Genomic DNA, 24,733 nt, shown 5'->3' on the forward strand with positions numbered 1-24,733 from the left:
ACCCTGCATGAAAGACAGTGAAGTAAATAACATGACTAAGAAGACTACTGCCGAGAACAAACTGCAAGGGTGTAGGGAAGTCAGGGCCGCATATCTGAAATATATTTATTGAGCACCTACTCTGGACTCAATTCCAGTGGCTAGGAATATAAATGAGGTTGACAATATGACCTATGCCTTGGAGGAATTCACTATAACTTTCCTTGCACCCATGGATGGTTCTGAATCAAACAAGTAGTTCATAAGCACCCATGTCTAGTGTCACACAAAACACAAATGAAGTTCCTGGTTTAAAAGATAGCTCATACTGCATGGACCACCAGGTGTGGTGCATAAACAGTGAATCTTGGAACACCGACAAAATAAAATTAAATTAAAAATAAGTAAATAAATAAAAGATAGCTCTGGGATTAGAACATACAGCACATCAAGGGAGATAAGACTCAACCAGATGAAAGAGCAGGAAAACAAGCTAAATGTGAGAAGGTGTGGGGGCAGGGTATAAATGTTGCAGAAACCAGAGACAAGAGAGAATAAAGGGGGCCAGAGAGATCCGGAAGGGCTTTATTAAACAGGGGACAGAGAGTAAGGTGTCCTCCTCAGCACAGTGACTAGGTCTCCATCCAAAGCAGGCAGTCTTCTTAGCTAGTAAAAATGGTGCTGCTGTTAAAGAAATTCAACTATGACACAGAGGTACATAAACAGAACTTGCATGAAATGAAATCAGTTTCATATAAGACAGTAGGATGTAGTAGAAAGAGCATGGACTTAGAGCCAAAAGGCCTCAGTGATTACTGTCTGTGAAATCCTGGATAAAATTACTTTCTGAAATAAATAAATGTTTGTGAATAAGCGAAATAAATAGAAATTAAATTACCATACCCTGTTTAAATCAGGTACAGCTCTATGGACAACAGAACCACTCTACGATCCTAGCAGAGAAAATGTCTATGAAATGAAAAAGGGATTACTTATAATTCATTTCATCCAAGGGAGGATTTCATCCTTTTGGGGAAAATGTAGCTGTAGACCTCCATTTAAATCCATAGCCCTCTCAAATGAATACTTGCAAGAAGATCCATGGATTTCACACAACCACACTTGTGATGTTCAGAAATACAACTCAAAACTCACCTGTTGATCACCTACTATGCGTCAGATACTGGGATAGGCACCATGTAAAAGATGAAAAAGATACCGTTTCTGTTCCTATGCCCCTTTGGAGTTCCATGCTGTTCTAACATGATGCCAGAATCCCTTCCACTACCCACTATTAGCATAGACTTTAACCCCTGAAACTCCAGCCCATTGGTTCTAGGTCAGTCTTGCCTTCTCCCACTAGAGAGGCTTTCAAAAGTGTAGAAGATGGAGGTTTGCCAACTCGTCTGCACTGCCTTATCCCATCTCAACCACCCCCAAACCAGTCCAACTGGACTGCTCTTTCCCAAACACATTCCTTGTTCTCCCATGTTTATTCATGTCAAGTTTTTTTTTTTTTAAGATTTTATTTATTTATTTGCGAGAGAGAGAGCATAAGCAGGGACAGGGGAAAGGGAGAAGCAGGACCCCTGCCAAGCAGGAAGCCCCCCAATTCAGGGCTCTACCTAGGACCTTGAGATCATGACCTGAGCCAAAGGAAGACACTTAACCAGCTGAGCCACCCAGGGCCCCCTCATGTCTAGTTTTTTATTTCAGAAAGACCTTCATTTTCCCACCCTCATTTCTACACAATCCTAACCACCTACTTAAAAATAATACTCCCAGGTCTCTCCCTGATAACATGTGTTATTTTATTTAATAGTTCATTAGCTTGTTATTTATATGCCCCACTGGAGTGTAAGCTGTGTCCCCAGTACCTACCACAGTGCCTGGAGAAGTAGGTATTCAATCAATTTTTTCGGAATAAATGATAAAACATACAAATTCCATATCACTTTATACCTTTCTGACAATACCTTTCCCTTTTGACATGGTAATATTTTTATGCATACTTATATGTATAAATATGTCTTCCCTATATAGCAAGAAATTTCTTGAAGAGTTTGTCTGTTTCACCTTTGTATCCTCTGATATCCAAGATAAAGCATTTCTTTGGTTAATGCCTGTTGAATGAGTAAATGATGCTGTCCCTTGGTTAAGACCCGCAGAATAAATAAATAATATGATCCCTTCCTTTTCAGGTTTCTTAATCTTGACTTTGTCACACCTCTATCTCAATCCTCAGAAATATGAACGTATTTGGCTGGTAACATGGAAAGGTTTAGGACCCTTTTAACCACATTTCTGCTGCTTATTTTTAAGAACTATACTTGACCACCAAGTTTGAAGGTTATTTTCCCCCCATCTAGAAAACCATTACTTGGTACAGCTTTTGCAAACAACTATCAATTTCTCGGGGGTAAAAAAGTGAACCAAACCTTTAAAAAGCATGCACTCTTCTAGAGTGCACCAATCTCTGCTTCCTGTGGGTATAAGCTATTTTTATCAGGTGATACTGTGATATTCCTTTTCAACACATGATATTCACTCTTTCAAGCTGTTCGGCCCTGTTCTATTTGGTTTCATGTTACATCAATGAGACAGTTTGAGGGAAAAGGAAAAATGGGACATGCTATATTTAGTAGCACCACTAAAACCCTAAATAAAAACTACCCAATCTACAACCAGGACCCCACCTTCCAACCCAAAATTAAGGCCAATTAGGAAATGCCTTTATCCAAAGAGTATTTTTCCTAAGAATGTTAATTACAGAAATTCATTTGCAGTGTCTCTCAAAGTTTAAAGATTTAAAAGTCATACATAAAAGTCATGGAAGGGCCAAAAGATTATGATATGTATTTTTTATTTTCATAGCATTTTTACTCTGGGAAGTATCACCCTAATTATATTTTAAAATGATAACACATCTGGTTACACATCTGGGCATGCTGAGTTTGAGGTGGTCATGTGACAGCTATGAAGCACTGATTAACAAGCACTAAGAAGAACAAAATTCTGGGAGATTTGGGCTGGAGTATCAGTGTTCCTACATAAAGGTAGAACATGAAACCATGAGAGTAAATAAAATGACCCTGGAAGGGTCAAGAGAGCAGTAGGTAGAGGAGGAAACCTCACTGCCGAAATGTTAGCAATAAATTTATGTTGGAAGGGTAAGAAAAAGATTTCTTTCTTTTTTTTAAATTAACATATAATGTATTTTTTGCATGAGGGGTACAGGTCTATGAATCATCAGTCTTACACAATCTTACAGCACTCACAGTTTTACATAGTCTTACACCACTCACCATAGCACATACCCTCCCCAGTGTCCATCACCCAGCCACCCTATCCCTCCCCGCTCCCCACACACTTCCCAGCAACCTTCAGTTTGTTTCCTGAGATTCAGAGTCTCCTATGGTTTGTCTCCCTCCCCAGTCCCATCTTGTTTCATTTCCCCCCCCTTCCCCCAGGACTGCCTTGCCCCCCCTAAATTCCTCATATCAGAGAGATCATATGATAATTGTCTTTCTCTGATTGTCTTATTTCGCTTAGCATAATACCCTCTAGTTCCATCCATGTCGTTGCAAATTGCAATATTTTGTTTTAAGAAAAAGATTTCAATAGAAGTATGTGTCTAGCTCCTAATAAAGGTTCAAAAATACTTAACTCACAGTCTTATTATAAGACTCAGTACTTTTAGGCAAAAGGTCTTTGTAAGCTGCAAACCATGGTACAAATATTTGTTTTTATTATTTCTAGAAGGAATGTAAAGGTAGTGTGGTAGAGCAACTGTAAAACTGGCCACAACCTTCAACCCTCCTTGTACCCATGCCCTACGCAATGTGACTTTGTAGATCTGACTACAAGGAGATGTAATCTATTTCCCTATGCCTGGATCTGGGCTGGCCTTGTGATTTGGTTTGGCCAACAGGATGAAGCAGACATCCACTGTGTCAGCTCTTGCTTACTTTCACTCTATCTTGGATTCATGCCCAGTTGTCATGTGAACAAGCCCTTACTGTCCTTCCAGAGAAAGAAAGTCTACATGGAAAATGGCCCAGTGAGCCCCATCAAGGCCATCCTGGAACAGCCTATAGCCCACTGACCCCACTGGTGAGAGAGCTCAGCCAAGATCACAGAGCTGCCTACCTGCCCTAGAGCTGACTGCAGAGGTATGAATGAACACAGGTGACATCAAAAGAACTGTCCAGCTGATCTGTATACCTATGAGCAATAATAAACACAAACAGTTTTAAACCACTTAGTTTTAGAGTAGTTAATTTTACAGTAACAGGTAACTGGTGTAAGTAACAGTAAAAAAAAACTAGCCTATCAGGAGCCTTACTATGTGCATGGCATTGTGCTAATAAGCATCTTAGAGGGGTTGTTTCATTTGTTTCTCACAATAACTTTATGCAGTAAATATTGTTATTCCCATTTTATAGATTATAAAATTGTGGTACAGAGAGTTTAAGTTAACTTGTCCACTGCTGCACAGCCAGCAGACAATGGGGCCAAAATTCATATCAGGCAGTCCAACTTCAAAGCAGCACTCAATCCCAGAAAGAGGATCTTCTACTCAATCCAACAAATAAGTAATTTTTCCAGTCTTTTCTATGATAATTTGCCCTATCCTTTCCCTGTCCTTCTGATTTTTACACAAAGAGCTAATTCTATGAAGAATAACAACAATAGCAATGATTTCATTTGCTGATATTTTATCTCATTTGATCCTTAAGCAAACCTGTGAAGTTTGTGTCATCAACTGTTTTAAAAAGAAGAGAATAAAAGGGTATAGGGGGAGGCTCAGAGAAATTAACCTACCCTCTACATCACACAGCCTGTGAGCAGTCTAGCAGAGCTAGACTGATAGCTCCAGAGCCCAGGCCCATGCCACTCTTCTGAACCATCCTGGGGTTCTCCAAGAAGTTCAATCTTTCAGGCAGTTCATTTGTCTGTGGCCCCACTGTTTGTTTAGCAAGTATGTACCAAATACCTCCTATGTCTCCAGCCACAAGACTGGCTCTTGAGGAGGCTTGAAAGCAGTTAACTCCATATTCTCTGCCTTTGAGGAACTCACAGTTAGCTGGGGATGCAAGATTGAAATTTATAAAAAATTAAATGGTATAGTAAGAAATTGAAGAGGTATTAGTGATGAATGGAATGGAATGGAATAAGTAGATTCCAGAGTTGAAAGGAAAGTGAGAGAAACATGGACTGATAATGCCTTACATGGGAGGGACCATGAAGGACGCCCAGGATGGGAGTTTCCTGTGGGACCACAGTCTTCTGTTGCTATAGGTATGTGATTTTTGTCACAGGATTGCCATGGCGATTATAGCTTCAAGATATCCATGTGATGACTCTTCAAATATGGTGGGTTCAGACAAGGGCAATTCTTTGTAAGGGAGTAAGAAAGACTCATCTGAGGGGTGCCTGGTGGTCTCAATCCATAGAGTATGTGACTTATGATCTCAGGTTGTAAGCTGGAGTCCCTGTTGGGTATAGCAATTACTTAAAAAGAAAGTCTTTTTAGAAAAGAAGAGAAAAGTTTAATCTGAGAGTCCTAACATCCAAAACCTGGAAGGGCTGATAACTGGATTCTGGAAGCTTGAGGCAACTATCAGGTCATGACAATCAACAGATCCAGAAAACAAAAAAGAAGTATATACATTGTCTAGACCACTCCCATTGGGTAATAAAAGTGATGGAGAAAAGGACCAAGAAGAAATACAAGCCTTGCTTAATACATACAAAAGGTCAGCAGCTTATGTCAGCTTTTGGGGGCCAAGGAAAAATTAGCTACCAATAAAACACCTGCACATGGGAAAGCTCAACCTGTTTCACTTCCAGATAATTTTTTCTGTTCTCAGTATCTAGAGAGGCCCTCCTGGTTCTGACACAGTCAAACTTGCCAGGATTTCTTCTTGCCATCTAAGCCCTTGAACTCTACAGTACGCTGGTTATATCATGATGTTTGCATTATCTCAGCACACCTCGCTTTATCACATACCCATGCTGGTCCTGACCTCTGAAGCTTTGCAGAGGGCCCTTCCTTCTACTGTGTCTCTCATCTCCTCTCTGCAGCCTACCTAATCCTGCTTCCATTCTTCCATCAGCTAATCCCCATTTTTTTTCTTCATCCTTGGTTTGAACCTTCCAGGTTGGAACAGAGGTAAAACAGAAAGCCCTGTGGGAAAAAAAAACCACCATAAATGAGAAAATAGGCTGGATGGGATCATTGGTTCCAGTTACAGTTGGAGGTTCTAACTGAAAGCTACATTTAACAGTGCAAAAAGGGGAAAGATGTCTGATAACAAAATAACTCTTACTAGAAGCCCAAGCTACAATATCATGGGATCCCTACAAAAGTAGATAGACATAAAAAGAGGAAAGTGCGGGGCGCCCGGGTGGTTCAGTGGGTTTAAAGCCTCTGCCTTCAGCTTGGGTCATGATCCCAGAGTCCTGGGATCAAGCCCCGCATTGGGCTCTCTGCTTGGTCAGGAGCCTGCTTCCCTTCCCCTCTCTCTGCGTGTCTTTCTGCCTTCTTGTGATCTCTGTCTGTCAAATAAATAAATAAAATCTTAAAAAAAAAAGAGGAAAGTGCTTCACTACTGACTACAGAGAGGGGAGCACCTGAGATCCAGAGATAATGAAAAATGGCAACAAACTCAAAACTGGCAGGAGAAAGAGCAGATGCTCCAAGAGGAGGGTGAACAGTGGTTAGGTGATGAGATGAGTGTAACAAGTCTTAGTAGTAGATGATTGAAGATGCTGACGAAGGAACAGAAATTTAGAGACAGTGGCCATAGAGGAAGCTGATAAACTAGAAGGTGATATCATGCAGGTGTTTCCAGTAGTGGTGGTAGCATAGTGGAAAGGTATGGGCAGCTTTATAGCAACAAATAGAACAGCACACAGTGGCCAGGAAAAATGGTGAGAAGGAGGCATCAGAAGAGAAGAAAAGTAGAAATGTAAGTAGCAGGATATATTATATGATTATATTAGTAATAATGATAAAAATATTGAATTTGTGCAACATTTATTCAACTATCAAGTAACTATCAATGGTAGGTGTTATTTCATTTACAAGAAAAAGGCAGCCTTTGAGGATGCCCACAGAGACTTAAGAGAGGGACAAAACTGACACCATATCATCCGGTACATAAATACACTGGACTTATTGACAAAGATTTAAAGTGGCCTCATCTAAGATCCATGAATTAGAGGGACCTGGGGGACATTCAGGTTGTATTTGTTTAGATCCCAATTACCCTGCCAGAATGAAAACTCCTTGAGTCTGAGACTGTACTTCTCAATCACCGCTATGAACAGTACCTAGCACTGTGCCTGACACACAGAGGGCACTCCATAAATATGTGTTGACAGACTGAATAAACAAATGGAAGGATGGATGGATGCATGGATGGATGGATGAGTGGATGAATGGATAAAAATATCAGCCCAACATATCTATATCATAAACAAGAAAGGAAGCATTTGTCCATGTTTGAGCCCAAATTTTAAAGGAGCAGAAGTGCCTCCTGTGCATTCTCTTCCAACTTCTCTTTTCTACTCACACCTTGAAAGGTTCAAGGTTTGGGAGTTAATAGTCTAAACAAACAAATGATTCTCCTCATTCATTGATTCAACAAAGACTTCTGTAGCTAGTCATGCCACTAGGCAACACACACATGGACAAGCAGGAGGCAAATAGTAAACATCAGCTGAGGCAGGTATGAGATGGTAAGACAGATGGTTCCCATAAGAATACAGAGCAACCTACTGGGTGGCTCAGTAGGTTAAGCCTCTATCTTCAGCTCAGGTCATGATCTCAGTGTCCTGGGATTGAGCACCGCATCAGGCTCTCTATTCAACAGAGAGTCTGCTTCTCCACCTCTGTCTGCCTCTCCACCTACTCGTGGTCTCTCTCTCTCTCTCTGCGTCAATTAAATAAACAAAATCTTAAAAAAAAAAAAAAAAAGGAATACAGAACAATCATGCCCAACAGTTTTGGGAGGTCAGAGAACAAAATATGCATCCCAGATGAGTCTGGTGGCATGGGCTAGAGGAATAAGAGGAAGGGGATGTCCATACCAGGGGTAGAGGAAGTGAGAAATGACACAAATTAGGTTCCTCCCCTCTAGACTCTCAGGGCAGAGCAAAGACTGAAACTGCCTGCTTATTTTCCTTGTTTTCTCTACTAGATTATGGGTTTCTTGAGATGGGGGCTATATTACACAGTTCTTTATTTCTAGAACTCAGCAGTGTTTCTGCCATACAAAGGATCCTTAATTGGATAGATAAGAACTTTAGAATGGGGAAGTAACATACCATAATGGGTGAAGAACAAGATTAAAGACATTGAAAGCCATTTAGCTATGAGACCTTGAGCCTCTTCTCTGTGCCTTGGTTACCTTATCTGTAAAATAAGGATAGTAATAGTACCTACCTGTATCACTTCTATCCTCCCAGAAGCTGACACTAAACAGGGTCAGGCATGCAGGAGATTTATCAGTTTATTGTGAAAATATAGGGAGAGGAAGTAGAATTCAAGAGGAGAGCCTCAGACCACGATAAAGATCAGACAAAGGCTTGGACATCCCCTAAGAGAGCTCTGGAACAAAGATTTCCAAAAAGGAAAGTACCACATTAGGCAAAAATGGTCAGGCTCTAGATCTCCTCCATGCTCAGTCACTGGCTGGGGCATGCCCTTAAGGTGCTGCAATTAGAGGCTGTCATCTAACTTCACTCCTCTTGAGAGAAGTGAGTTCTCTCTTGAACAGAGGTGAATGGCACACCTCCACAGTGGCCACACTGTTGTGAGATTCCATTGGTTAGTTAATACAGATAAAACACTTAGAACAGTGCCGATAAACTCAGTGCGTACTATTAAAATATTTTTCTGTAAATTCTTTGCATAATTACATGCAACTGAAAAACTTCAATCTTTTTTGGGAATTATAAATTCAGGTGATTGTAGGGGCTAGTTAGGAAACGTATACATTGGCCTGAGTGAAATAAAAGGGAGAAAGGGGCCCATGGTCTCTGTAGCTTACGTGGAGTGTACACACCCTGCCTAATGGTAGTAAGATTAAGCATGATATCAAAGAAAATAGCAACTATTAAACCCTGGCTAAGATTCAAACTTTGAAAATGAAATTTGTATATAATTTTATGAATAAACAGAAGCTATTATGCAAAGATATTATCCATCATTTTTGGCCATTGATAGCTAAGCAGAGCATCACAAGGACTCTGCTTTTCATAGTCCATGTTGGTGAACGTGGCCTCTTTGATATGTTAGGAGAGATATTACAGTCTCAAAAGGCATCAGGGAATATTGCGGTTTCTTCTGCATTTGGTTATTCTAAGTTCTGATACTTTTTACTGTATGGAGATGCTCTGCTGGATATTAAACGTGTTTATTTATATTTTTCCCCAATAAAAGAAAAAGAAGAAAAATCACCCTGAATGTATAAATCACGCTTGAGTACTACAAGGTATTCAAGGTACCTATAAGAAGTAACCAGACAGCTTTGTCCAGCTAGACTTCAAGAGATGGAATAGGACAGAGTTCTGGGCCTGTAAAGGCATAGAAATATGAGCTCACAGTGTCACAGGGTTTGAGGGCTGTCTGAGACTTGACAAATGACAGGGGGAACGCTACTGCTATAAATGGGATCATGCTGATAGCAGTGCCATAGTTAGAAGAAGACCAAGTCCAGCATATCCTCAGCTACAGCCTGCCTCGCCCCTCCTCAACATGGTAATAGCAAGAGACTGCTTCACAAACTCCTTTGTCACTGCTCTGGATCTCGGTGCTGGACCCACCTGTCGAGGCAAGTTGCAATTCTGCCACCAGCGCTCACTTATGACAACTACAAAAAAGGCAAAATCATTTATGAGTCCCAAGTGGGGTTTACCAATGTGCTCTGAGCGGCTGAGGAGAAAAGGAATGTGGATACCCCAGTTATACCTATATCATACAGCTTCTACTGGAAGTCAAGTTTCTGACATGTAGATGTCAGAAGTCTATATGACAGTCCTTTATGACACATGAAAAGTTCATAACAATCTCTGAACTCTGAAAATTCTAGGATCTTTAGAAAGAGATTTGACTAGGGCGCCTGGGTGGTTCAGTGGGTTAAAGCCTCTGCCTTTGGCTCAGGTCATGATCCCAGGGTCTGGGATCAAGCCCTGCTTTGGGCTCTCTCTGCTCAGCAGGGAGGCTGCTTCCCCCTCTCTCTCTGCCTGTATCTCTGCCTACTTGTGATCTCTGTCTGTCAAATAAATAAATAAAATCTTTTAAAAAAAGAGATTTGACCACTTATTGTTCTTTTTTAAAAATTAACATATAATGTATTATTAGTTTCAGAGGTAGAGGTCAGTGATTCCTCAGTTACATATAACACCCAGTGCTCATTACATCACGTGCCCTCCTTAATGCCCATCACCCAGTGATTCCCATCCCCCCATCCATCTCCCATCCAACAATCCTCAGTTTGCTTCCTATAGTTAAGAGTCTTTCATGGTTTGTCTCCCTCTCTGATTTTGTCTTATTTTATTTTTCCCCTCCCTTCCCCTATGATCCTCTGTTTTGTTTCTTAAGTTCCACATATGAGTGAAATCATATGATAATTGTCTTCCTCTGATTGACTTATTTCACTCAGCATAATACTCTCTAGTTCCAACTGTCTAGTTGCAACCATCATTGCAAATGATAAGATTTCATTTTTTAAAAATTTGTAATTCTTTTAATTTTTATTTATTTTTTTTAATTTCTTTTCAGTGTTCCAGAATTCATTTTTTATGCACCACACCCAGTTCTCCATGCAATACGTGCCCTCCATGATACCCACCACCAGGCTCACCCAACCTCCCACCCCCCACCCCTCCAAAACTCTCAGATTGTTTTTCAGAGTCCATAGTCTCTCATGGTTTGTCTCTGCCTCCAATTTCCCCCAACTCCCTTCTCCTCTCCATCTCCCCATGTCCTCCGTGTTATTTCTTATGCTCCACAAATAAGCTTATAATTGCACTGAATAGTATATGACCGGCAAACTTGAGGGCACATGATAACTTTTATTTCCATTTTGGATCACAGTATAATATTTTTAAAAATAATTTATCAAGGTGAAATTTACATAATATAAAATTAATCATTTTAAAGCAAGCAATTCAGAGGCATTTATCACACTTGCCACGTTGTGCAACCACCACCTCTGTCTAGTTCTAAAACATTCCAATCACTTCAAAGTAAAACCCCTTTACTTGTTAGGCAGTTTCTCCCCATTCCCACTGCCACCTCTAGTTCCTGGCAACCACCAATCTTCCTTCTCATTCTTTGGACCTACCTATTCTGGATATTTCATATAAGCAGAATCATGTGTCACCTTTTGTGTCTGGCTTCTGTCACTTCTTTCAGTGTACTGTGGAGGTTCATCCATGTTGTAGCCTGTAACAGAACTTCTTTCCCTCTCATAGTTGAAGAATATCCCATTGTATGTGGATACAGAATTTGTTTATCTGCTCAACCATTGATGGACATCTGGGCTGGTTCCCCCTTATGGCTATTGTGAAGACTGCTACTATGAACATGTGTGTACATGTATCTGAATGACTGCTTTCAATTCTTGTGGGTACCCATGTAGGAGCGGACCTGTGGAGGTCATATAGTTATTCTATACCTAACATTTTGAGGAACTGGCTAACTTTTCCACAGTCACTGCATCATTTTACAATCCTACCAGCAATGTACGAGGGTTCCAATTTCTCCACATCTTCATCAACACTTCTTCTTATTATTTTATTATGGCCATGTTAGTGGATATGAGGTGATATCTCATTGCGGTTTTGATTTGCCTTTCACTAATGACTAATAATGGACATCTTTTCACGTGCTTTTTGACTATTTTGAATTTAAGTGACAGTCAGGGATATAAATTTAAGTTAAAATTCAATTGTGTATGGGACTTCCAAATGCAAAAAATACAACCAAGGTGATGGTTGAAAAGATACCTCCAAGAGCCTCACTAAGTTCACCCATGTACAGGTAATGATAACCACACCACAACCTACTAAGTCTTAGTTTAGTGTTTTGGTTTTTTTTCAAACATTGATTGTTAAAATCAGTTTCCATTTCAAAAATCTTACGTTCAAATCAGAAAAATATAATGCTTAAGAAAATATAAGTTCCACAAGGGCGGTAATTTTTATCTATAACATTCTCTGTATCTGAACAAGGCATATACTAGGCACTTAACTAATTAAAGAAATCAAATTGGCTATCTGGACCCAGAGACTGAAACTAAATGTGGACAGTAAGGTAGAAGGACAGATCTACAGTAATTCTTCATCATTCTTCTGCACAGGTCCACTAGGTAGATGATGATGCCATAAATCAGGATAATAAATACAGGAACAGGAACACTTGTGATAAAGAGATTATCTCAGAATTCTTACCATTAGTTCAGAGTTCTGTTTTTACTCTTTATTCTTCAATTTTCATGTTCCTTTACACCACTTTTTCAATGCAGAAAAAGGTAAGAGAAAAATGAAAGGGTTCTCTACAAACAATGTTACTCGCAAACATTTCTCACCTTAACTTTTTGTGGTTTGGTTTTTTCCCCCCTATATGTCCTTTCCTGTCCTCATCCCTACTGAATGTCATCCATCCCATATATGCACAAATTTCCATAGAGAAAAAGACTCTTATGATAGTCTTTACAGCACTGGTTATCCCAGTTTGGTTTGGCAAATTTATTAAGTCTCTTCACTATTTTATGAATTAAAAAATGTCTCCTATTGAACACAACTTATCTAGAAAAGCAGAATAGCAGGCCCATTGTGATTCCATATGACAATATTTTATAAGTAGAGGACAAATCACTACATTTTTGTTTACTCTGATCACCTCTCCCTTATAAAGTGTGATTCTCTCATTTCAAAGATTGGAAAAAATAATTCGCTTTTAAAAATTTGGTAAAAATGTTTTGATGCCACTTGTATTTTGAAATTATTTTATTATGACAATATTCTAACTTTGTATAATTTACACCTCAAAAGAATAGATCACATCCTCAGAGGACAGAGAGTGTCCCATGTATACTAAAGTTTCTTGAGCTCTGTCCTTCTGCCATATGTCTCCAAACAACATAGTAATTAGACTTCAAATTACAGTATAGTATTACAGTTAGTATCATTTTCCCCTCATCAAGTGATAGTATGAGTGGACAGGGAGAGTTTGTAGTACAAAACACTCACTTGTAATACAAACTTGGGATCTGACTTCTATTATTACAGTTATGCACCAGGCACTTTCAGGAACACTAGTTCCAATGACCTGAGTAAGATCCTCAAAACTGCTGCTTCCCAGATGACTCTTTGTTCAGAAACTCATGCTGTGAGAACTAAAAGATCTTTAATATCAGAGATGTAGGGAAAAGATGGCCAACTAATCTTCAGGGGGAAAAGAAAAAAAAGAGAAATCCCTTCTATAATAGCAGCAGAACAGGCTAACACAGGTCAACCACAGGTATCCGTATATTGGGTAAGAGACCAAAGTTGTAGAGAGTCCTACTCCGGCCTCTAGCAGCAAAGACACGACTCCATGGCATGGACTCCCTGTATAGAAACTCTAGTTGATGACAACCCAGAATTTTTGCTCTTTATTTCTTCCTTACTACCACCCTCATCCTACCTTTCTGACATTTTAATTCAGGAAAAACAATTTTCCTTATAAAAATTTTGGTCGAAAGAGCCTTATACTGAGTCATTTGCTCAATAAATACTTGTTGATCGTCCACTAAGTACAAGGCTCCTGAACTCAGGGGATACAGTGATGAATAAAGTCTAGTTTCTGTCCTCAAGGACTTTGGCTTTTTTCCTCAGATGTGGCAGCTCTGCCTGAGCAGTCCATAAGGTTTCACGTGATGATTTCCAACTTAATTCTGATGTGTAAATAGTTCTCTTGGCAGATGCTAGGGCTCAGGGGCAAGGATGGTTGATATTGTAGGCAAAGAGAACAACAAATGCAAGTCAGAAAAAGCAAATATGAAGCATGTTTTGTTAACTGCAAATAATTTAATATTGAAGCAAGCAGAGGATTTAAATTGGAGAAATGGATGGCCATGAGGTTAGATATAAGGGTAAAGATAGCTGGAGAAAAACAAACCAATGAGCTTGGGCTTCATCCTGTGGACAGTGGGGGACAGGGAATGACAGGGTCAGATCTACAACTCAGAGACAATGTTTGGTGTTGGTGAACAGCTGGAAGGGAAGAGACAGGAAAGTAGGACAAAGAGTAAAGAGGATTTTATGGCAGACCAGCAGAGAGATGAAAGGGAAAATCACAGATTATTAACTATACACACTATCCCTATTTTTCATCACCATGAATAACCAAAAGCAAACAGTTTAATTGCTTTCTTTTCTTTTTTTTTTTTAAGATTTTATTTATTTGAGAGAGGGAGAAAGCATGAGCAGGAGGAGGAGGAGAGGGAAAAGGAGAAGAAGACTCCGTACTGAGCAGGGAGCCCAAATCCAGGCTCAATTCCAGGACCCTGAGATCATGACCTGAGCCAAAGGCAGCTGCTTAAGCTTAACCGACTGAGCCACCCAGGTGCCCCTATTTCCATGCTTTTCTTATGAAGATATGACATGCTACAGGTTATGTATATTTGTTTGGGGGCAAAAAAGAGAACAATATTTCTTTCGAAAGAACCCTACTTTTTACAAAAAGCCTTTCCACATTTAAGGAAATACCAATACCTAATATCCCATATAATACACTTTGAAATGGAGACCAAAATAGAAAGGTTTCTCAACAGTATACAGCAGTTGGAATATATTTACAGAGGTATGTTTAAAATTAATTGCACCAGAGTCACAAAACAAGAATTCAAGTCCCTACTCTGTCATTTACCAGATTTCTATCATTGGGCAAGTCAACTTCTCTAGGTTTTCATCTTGAAAGCTATGTCTCAGTCAGAGCCCCAGACAGGAAACACATACACAAAGAGTAAAATTAAACAGGATTTAATGAAAGAAATTCATCAAGGGAGATGAAGCACCCTGGGCCAGCAGGATTGGAGACCCTTTGCTATCCCTTAGACCTTAGAGAGAGAACTATAGCTGTAGGATGGGTAGGGGCTGTGGCCTTCACACACATAGCCTAGAGGAGTGGGACCTGGGGGAATAAATACCCGGACCTCTCCTCTGCCCTCAGATATGCCACTCTACTAGCTGAGTTCTTACCAAAGGATCCTACCACTAGCTGAATCCTTCTCAAAGCAAGAGGGCAGTGGACCCCAGCCCCAGTGATGCAGTCTATGATGGTCAGCCTCCAAGGCCACAGAAAGGTTGTGGAAAAGGATAGAAAGTAGATCTAGAGGACAAATGGAAGACACCTAGTCCAAAATGTAATAAGGGCTACTACGGTGGACTACACATATATTGTTGTGAGGGACAAATAATATATATAAAAATACTTTGTAAACTATGAACAAAATATGCAAATATGATTAACTATGAGATCTAGCCAATAAGAAGTAAACAAGAAAGATTAATGTTATGGTATGGGAATCCCGAGGTTGACACATCTCAAGCTTTCAAATCAAGAATATCCTCAACACTAGAATTTTTTCTTTCTGGTTAAAAGTTCAAATCATGAGGACAAAAATCAAACTGAAAAGGAATTTTTCGGTACCAAACATTTAAGTCCAAGTGAAAAACTGACTCCCTAGTGAAGTCAGTGTGACAACAGTCTGGCAAGACTCAGTCAACTGCCTGCTGGCATCTCCATGTTAGTTTCCTGCCCTTCCCCTTTCCCAGCTCCAATTCTAACTTTTGCTGGCACCAGAATCAGCAACAATTCTAGAAGCCTATTCCTTTTCCTACTGAGGTTCAGGACTGGTTCTTAGAAGCACAAATTCATTTGCCAAAGAAACATTCAGCAGGCATTTGCTGTGTGCTTAATATGTAAATTAATCATCTATTTGCTTATTAGTGGATGACGAACCATGATGCTATTTATTCAACATACAAATATTATAATCCAATTTATAATCTTCTTTCCTTCTCATTCACTCTTCTCTAGCCTACACTGTCTTCCTTGAAGTTCCTTGAAGCCTTCTAGGTACACCCCTGCATTAGGGCCTTTCCTCTGGCTATTCCCTCTGCTTATTCTCCACTAGTCACGTGGCTAACTTCTTTACTGCCCTTAAATTTGTTCAGGTATCACCTTCTCAGTGAGGCCAACTCTATTCAAGATCACAATCTCCCACCCAAGCTCCTGAGCCCCTTTATCCTAAACGACTTCTCCCCCCAACCCCACCCCTCATAGCACTTATAACCTTCTAACATGCTATATAAAGTACTTCTTTATTATGGCTGTTTTTAATGCTTATCTCCCCTTGTACTCTTGCTGACAGAGATATTTGAATTTTGTTCCCTGTTATATCCCAAACACCTACAACTGGGCCTTGCCCATACTGTACACTCAACAAATGTTCATTGAATGAATGAGTCAGTCAATCATCAGATCAGTCTTGTGAAATGAGGCTCAGTGATATCAGCAAGTTTTTGTAAATGGAAAATTTAAAAGTAAAAAAAAAAAAGAAAGCTTTGTTGGCATTGAATTTTAAATCTAATAGCCTCATCTCAATTATAATTTGTTCTAAGATTTTTGCTCGTAGGTGAAAACTGATATAAGTGATGATTAATCCCCATTATAATTAAATGTAAAAGCTGTAACATTTCTAGTAAAAGAAATACAAGATCAAGCATCAAACTGGTACTATAGATAATAAATGTTTGTAATTAACATTTTGTCATTACACGAATAAAATGTAAAAATTCCTAAAGCAACTGGGAACTCCTTGGAAGCTGCAATGTCAACACTAGTCACTTTGCCAGTTGTTCAGAGGCTGTGCAAATTAGGACAAACTGATAGTAACCAACATAATGCATTTGAGAGCCATTTTTGCACAACATAAGTTTAGAGAATTTTTTTCTTTAGATAAAATATCACATCCTGATGCATGAACATGAGGAGCCAAGATGAACCTCAAACTGGTAAGAGAAATAAACCACGAAGTGGGCAGGTTAGGTAGCCCTAAATAAACTATCTCCAGGCTCTGATTTGAGAAATAAAGGTTGCTTGTGCATTAAATTTGGGTCCATAAATTCATGACTTGAATATATAGAAAATATGTATTAAGGGATTAGTATAATTATTTTGTTGCAGAGATAACCTGGAAAGCCAAAGGGCTCAGAAGACAGAACTAGGTATTAAAGTATAAAAGGGGTAAATGGTTTCTTTCCAGAGAGCCAAAACTTCTACCTTCATCACCCAGGTGTTATAAAGCCAGAAAGATTAGGAACACACTGTATAGCTATCTTTCTCAATGATTTTTAGTGGACCCAGTCACAGATTAAACCCAACTTAGACAATGACCTTAACTCTGCCTCAGTTGGAATTGACCTTACATGTAAAGTGTGTGTGTGTGTGGGGGGGGGGTGTATCTGATGGATATGTTTGGGTTTCTCACTGCAACAGGGAACTACAACACTTAAATCTAAATTGAACTGTTCTAAAACAAGAATCAAAATCTGACTTGTTTCATATTCTCTGTGCTGAGCTATTTTGAAAGAACCAATACAGCTTTTTACTAGATACCATGTGATGTGGGCTGAATTGTGAACCCCTTGCCCCCACCACATTCATATGTTAAGGTCTTGAAACACCCAGTACCTCAGAATATGACTATTTGGAGATAGGGCCTTTAAAGAGGTAGTTATTAAGGTAAAATGAAGTCATACGAGTGGGACCTAATTCAGATGACTAGTGTTTTTATAAGAAGAGATGATGAGGACACAGACACACAGAGAAAAGACCATGTGAAGACAGAGAAGAAGGTCACCTACTAGCCAAGGAGAGAAGCTTTGGAAAAATAACTATTTTTCACAGCATCTTTATGGTGAATTGACATTAAAACATGCATAATGTTGATTTCTGATCTCCAAAAAATATGAATATGAATATATCAATTTTTAAAAAAAGATTTTTTTTATTTATCTGAGAGACACAGAGAGATAGAGACCACAAACAGGGGGAAGGGGCAGAGGGAGAAGCCAACTCCCCACTGAGCACGGAGCCTGACACACTGACCCATCCCGGGTGCCCTGTATATATTAATTTTAATAATAACAGCTAGAAAATTAGCATTTACTAAGTGCCTGGTACCATGCAAAAAGCATGTTAGGTATCTCATTTAACTCCAAACAATATAAAGAATTTATTGAAAGCAAAGAAAGGGATACAAAGTGACTATGACCTTTCAGAAACTGTGTTTACTGAATGGCTGTATTACGCAAACAAGCACTACTGGATCAAATAAAACATTTTAATCTGGTTTTTAAAAAGCTATTTAGTGGGGTGCCTGGGTGGTTCAGTGGGTTAAAACCTCTGCCTTTGGCTCAGGTCATAATCTCAGGGTCCTGGGATGGAGTCCCACATCAGGCTCTCTGCTCAGCGGGGAGCCTGCTCCCCCCCCCCCACCCCCCCGCCTGCCTCTCTGCCTACTAGTGATCTCTGTCTGTCAAATAAATAAATAAAATCTTTAAAGAAAAAAGTAAAAAGCTATTTAGTAAAAACTAATACTAAATGTAAGTTTAAATATCATCTCAGAAAGAGCCAATCATTCTTCTCCCTAGACCAGCACTCCTAACAACAACCCGAAAAATGAGAACACCTTCTTTCTGTTTCCTAAGACCCAATATGAACTTATGAAGGAGATATGCTCATATGCAGAGGGGTCTCTGGAAATGAATTCCTAGATTATGCAGAAATAGGCTGGTATGTCAACTGACACCTCCCAAAAGATATGTACTTAACACATTTGGAGGTTAAATTTTTAAATTAACTTAATTGAGATGTAATGTACATACAATCAAATGCACAGATCTTAAAGGTTCAATTTGATGGGTTTTAAAAAATGGATATACCCTCTTAATCAACACCTCAGTCAAGATATAGCATATTTCAGTCACCCAGAGAGTTTCCTCCTGCCCCTTTGCAGTCAATTTCTCTCTCCAACCATAGATAGGTAGGTTGGTATTTTTAAGTAAATACAGTAGTAGTGCTGGTAATAGCTACTGCTTATGGATAGTTAACAATAGGAGTATTTACTAAGTGCCTACATGCCAGGCACTGTACTTAGTGTTTCTTTTTTTATATACAGAGTATTTCATTTAATTCCCATGTTAAAGGTTGGTATTACCCCCTTTGGTCTACTGGGAATAACGGGGGAGGGAGAGGGGATGGTAGGACCAAGAAATTAATTATACAAGGTCACAAAACTAGGAGTGGTGGGATCAGACCTGAACCAAGAATATCTGAATTAGAATCCTTTATGCCAAATTATATTTACTCTACACAAATAGTAAGGAGTTGTCTGTTAATTCAAGACACACACTACGTAGTAGAATGTGAAGTCACCAGCTCTAAATCACAACTCCACCTCTATTACAATCACATTCAAGCACCGCATCTTAACAAGCAAGCAACAGTTTCAGGGTCTAGTACTAATGATAACTAAAGAGGATTACTTACAAGTTCTTTAACTGAAAATCTGCATTAAATCCCTTATATATTTCTAAAGTAGTTGGGAAAGGGGGAAAATCCTCTACATAAGTGGGTGGGTCACAACCGCCACAGCCCACTCCACCCAAGAGCCACAAGGAAAGGCACTGTGCGGCGCTGCACTGTCACTTTATTAGGGATGCAGGCAAACATTTGGATTGAACCTTTTGATTCCTCATTACATTAATTTTATTCAGTTTAAAATTCTACCCATTCACATTTATAAAACACTTCACACAGACTACTTCCCTCATGAATGAAGCTCCATTCACATTTCACTTTTATTCTGAAATGACTGAGGTTAAAGCTTGTTCAGTGTCAATTTGCAAGTATTATAAAATATGAAAAAAACTAGGCACACAAACGCAGGAGAGTAAAGTGAGGCAGCCTCTTTAAAGGGGTTCTAGTAAAATAAAGCAGTACAGGTAGGCTTTCAGGATCCCACAAAGATCCTGCTGAACAGCGTTATAGAGGCAGGTATTTGAAACCCCAGGGGAAAGATTTTACCAGAATTACCACCCTTGAGAAGTACCGGCTAACACCTTGGGAATCAATATGACTCACTTCCACCCCCATCCCCCAACCCCGAACCTAGAGTTGTTTTCTAGAAGCCCCTCCCCTCGGTTTCCCTGGGGTCTACCTAAGTCCCTTAACATATGCTGGAGGAGGAGAGCTTCGGTCCCTTTTAGAAACGAATTCGTCTCCAGCAAGTTCAAAACCTGAGGACGTGTGTTTACTAAATCCTGAACGTTTGACAACCCCCAGCCCAAAGAGAAACAAAACCCACAAAACACAGACAGACCCTACCCAACACCTGAGTCTCCGTTTTCGTCGGTTAACCGAGAGCACTGCTTAGTGCAACAGACGCGCCCTCTCAATCTCATCCAGAAATATCCCAAGCCCAGGTCCACAGCGCGCAGTAATGGGAGGGAAGGATCGGAGAGTGCGGCTTCTCAACAATTAGCGGGAGTCACACAGAGAGGCCCCCAGAGGATCCGCGCCCGCTCGCCCAGCACCCTGGGGCCCTGCAGGCTCGAAGCCGCCCGGACTTTTTGGCGCCACCAGCTAGCTCAGCAAAACCACTCCGAGGACAGCTCGGGAAAGGCGCAGAGGGGAGTGGCACAGGGCGGTGGCTTCTCCGCGCGGCAGGGTCCACAGTCGCAGGAGAGGGGGCGCGCGCCCACCCAACTTTCGGTTGTCTCCTCTGAAGCCAAGGGAGTTTCGGGAGGCCGGCGGTGTACTGACCGGAGCCCAGCCGGAAAGGAGCCTCCAGATGGGAGGGGGAAGGGTCGCCGGGAGGCCTCCAGCCAGAGGCGCGCCGAGCGACTCCCAACTACAGGGGCTCCCACTCCCTCCCTGGGAATCGGGACGGCGGGGCTGGGCGCCCGGAACGGTGGAGTCGCGGCCACGTGGCCGCGCGGCCGCAGGCGACCGTGACAGCGGGTGGGCGGTGCGTCAGGGGCGCTGGGCCGACCAGAGGCGCGGCTACCTGGTTCTTGAGGCGCATCTTCCTGGAGGTGCAGTCCGGCGGGAGGCGACAGAGGCGGGGTGCGACGCGGGGAGCGGCGCGCGGGGGACGTCCGCGGAGTCGCACCCGGCTGGCTAGCTCGCTCGCTCCCTTGCCCAGCGCTGCTTGGTCGCTTTGCCACCCCCGCCGCCGCCTCTGCCGTCAACCCCACGGTCGCCTCCAGGGGGCGCCCCGCGGGAGAGCCGGAGGACAGGCCATTGCCAGGCAGGCTTCTCTCCTGGCCCTGGCGCTTGACCTAGAGTCTATGCTGAAAAGGTGAATGAGTAAAACTCCCTTTACTCTAGTACTGTTACCTATGCTTAAATTTTAAGTGAGGTGGCTGCTTTGCGGTTCATGTCCACCAACACCATTGGGACCACTATTATTGGCAAAATACTGTGCTGAGCCCCGAAGGTTTAAAAACTTATTCAATTTGGAATCCTTAGGATAAATCTTACCCTTTGGGTGAAGGCACACTAGGAAAGTGGCCTGCTCTGGTAGGCGTGTGGACAATTTAAGTTGGTCCCTCAAGCCATGTTTGGCCAGTTGACTAGTATGTCCAAGATAGGTCCAAAGAGAACTGAGAAATGGAGACAGTGAATGACATCACTAAACCCCAAACAACCACTGCTGTAACTTCTTACTAGAGTCATCCCAGGAGGCAAGGGAAACAAAAGCAAAAATGAACTACTGGAACTTCATCAAAATGAAAAGCTTCTGGACAGCAAAGGAAACAATCAACAAAACTAAAAGGCAGCCTGTGGAATGGAAGAAGATATTTGCAAACAACATATCTGATAAAGAATTAGTGTCTCAACACCCAAAAACCAAATAATTCAGTTAAGAAATGAAGACATAAAGAGACAGTTTGTCAAACAAGACATCCAGATGGTTAACAGACACATGAAAAGATGCTCAACATCACTCAGGGTCAGGGAAATACAAATCAAAATTATGATAAGATACCACCTCACACCTGTCAGAATGGCTAAAATTAAGAACACAAAAACAACAGGTGTTGGCAGGGATGTGGAGAAAGGGAAACCCTCTTGCACTGTTGGTAGGAATGTAAACTGGTATAGCCACTCCAGAAGACAGTATGGAGTTTCCTCAAAAAGTTAAGAATAGATCTACCCTATGATCCAGAAATTGCACTACTAGGTATTCACCCAAAGAATAAAAACACACAGATTTGAAAGGGTATATGCACCTCGATGTCTATAGCAGCATTATCAGCAACAGCCAAGCTATGGAGAGAGCCCAAATGTCCATCAACTGATGAATGGATAAAGATGTGGTATATATATCTACAGTGGAGTATTACTCAGCTATCAAAAAATGAAATTTTGTCATGTGCAATGATACAGTTGGAGCTAGGTGTATTATACTAAGCAAAATAAGTCAGAGAAAGACAAATACCATATGTGGAATTTAAGAAACAAAACAGATGAACATAGGGAAGGGGGAAAGTAAAGAAAGGAGAGAGGGACAAGTCATAAGAGGCTCTTAACAATATAGAACAAACTGAGGGTTGATGGAGGGGAGGTGGGTGAAGGATGGGCTAGATGGATGATGGGTATTAAGGAGGGCACTTGTGATGGACACTGGTGTTGAATGTAAGTGATGAATCACTGAATTCTACTCCAGAAACCAGTATTTCACTGTATGTTTACTAAAATTTAAATTTAAAAAACTGGACAAAAGTTTTGTGTACTATAATTTAAAATAAGTATGTTAATGATAATTTAAGGTAAAAATGTTTGTTGGCCTGAATGATTTGGGAGAGACCTTCAGATACTCTCTGGCCTCCTAAATCACATCAGATGTTCGAATGTTACAGTGTGAGTCCAGTGCTGGGTAATGTGATGATAATTAAAGATGGGAAGACTAAAAAATAAAAGGGAGGGAGTGACTTCTTTGGCACTCCCTGATCTTTATAAAATTTCTGTATTCGGGGCTCAGAAACTCACAGATCTTTGGGTTGTTGAGAATGTCCATTATTGTCCAAAGAAAATCTACCTTGATTCAAAGTACAGGAAATACAGGTATGAATAAGAATACTGGGTTGGAGTAAACATCCTAGTGTTAGAATGGAAATCTTAAACAGGTCTTTTTATCCAATGCTTCTTTATAGGTGAAGGCTCTAAGGTCCAGAGAAGACCTATCAAAGGTCACATAGGAAATGGGAGGAAAAATTGTAAAAGTTCTCCTGACCCCTGGTCTATTGATTTACTTCATAATTCTCAGGATACGAAGTTTTTCCTGGTTTTAGGGCTTGATCCATTCAGACCTTCAAATATACCCAAATAAACTAAAGAGGAGGCCTAGATAATAAAAGGACTTGGAAGACCAAATGAAACAAATTTGATGTTGTTTTCATTATGATAATAGCAATTAGTTATTGACCACTTATTATATTTACATTCCATGGATTATCTCACTTAATACAAGTTTTAAATGAATTCATTCTTAGTGCAGCCTTAAAATAGAATAATCTCTGATGGTTATAAGAGCTGTTTCTCAGTCTCCTTTTGACTATGTACTACAAAAGAGTTTTGTTCCTGAGCAGATAGGATAAACCAACTCAAAATTCTAACTGGTATCCTTTGATCTGGATTCTCCACTTCTATAAATTTATTTAAGGAAGTAATCAGTATTGGGTTCAAAGATGAAGTTCTATGATTGTTTACTGTAGCATTCTTTGGAATATGGAAAAATTGGTAATAGTCTTTAGTGGTCCACAAATGGGACTGATCATGCAATGCAATATTCTGTAGACATTAAGAATGATACAGTAGATAAATCTTTATTCACATGGAGAGATGTTCACAATATATTTCAAAGAGGAAAAAAAAAAGCAAATCACAAAATGTATGCTTAGAATGATCTTGTTTGTGAAAGAGTAACAGTGCTACTTTGGAAGGTGGGATTATGTGTGATTTTTAGTTCTTTTTCTTACCTGCGTTTTAAAAAAATATCAGCAGTAAATTTTTATTATTTTGGAATTAAAATAAATTTTGTTTTAATCACTCTCTGATTATTATCAAAGTACCTACAATGAGCAAGGCATTGTGCCAAGATGAGCACACAAGAATTCACTGCAATTTAGCACAGTAAAGAACATAGTCTTCGCCACTATAGTTAGGTTATCAATCAGACCTAGCTTCCAAGTTGCAGCTCTGCCTTCTTTAGGGTGTGTCATCTTGAACAAGTTACTTGGTTGTTCTAAGCCTAAAACCAGTAATGATAATAATAGCTAACTCATAGAGAGTTGGCCTTGTACTAGGCACTAAGCAGAGCACTCAGTATATAATTTCATCCTCACATGAGGATGAGGAAATTGAGGCTTAAATTAAGGGAAGCCAAATAACTTGCCCTAGTTTCCATAGTTAGATAAATACATCACAGTATGGTTGTGAGGATTAAATGCAAAGAGATACTTAAAGTACTTAGCCTAACACACCGCCAGGTAGATACATATAAACTTGAAACCTGTCATTTTCAATAATTTAGGCACAATTCTTTTTTTTTTTTTTAAAGATTTTATTTATTTATTTGACAGATAGAGATCACAAGTAGGGAGAGAGGCAGGCATAGAGAGA

The 24,733-nt window shown here is 40.2% G+C and overlaps 1 protein-coding gene across 1 annotated transcript in view; it reads right to left on the reverse strand.

Annotated features, from left to right (window-relative positions):
- Positions 1-21,167, reverse strand: part of ELAVL4 (ELAV like RNA binding protein 4) — a 144,785-nt gene extending 123,618 nt beyond the window's left edge. Inside the window, exon 1 of the mRNA XM_045979531.1 lies at positions 21,114-21,167. Within this exon, the coding sequence (XP_045835487.1) occupies positions 21,114-21,131 (18 nt within the window). The 5' untranslated portion in view covers positions 21,132-21,167. The remainder of the gene's footprint in view (positions 1-21,113) is intronic.
- Positions 21,168-24,733: the final 3,566 nt, after the last annotated feature.

This window comes from Meles meles, chromosome 1 (genome assembly GCF_922984935.1).
Source record: "Meles meles chromosome 1, mMelMel3.1 paternal haplotype, whole genome shotgun sequence".
Taxonomy (NCBI): domain Eukaryota; kingdom Metazoa; phylum Chordata; class Mammalia; order Carnivora; family Mustelidae; genus Meles; species Meles meles.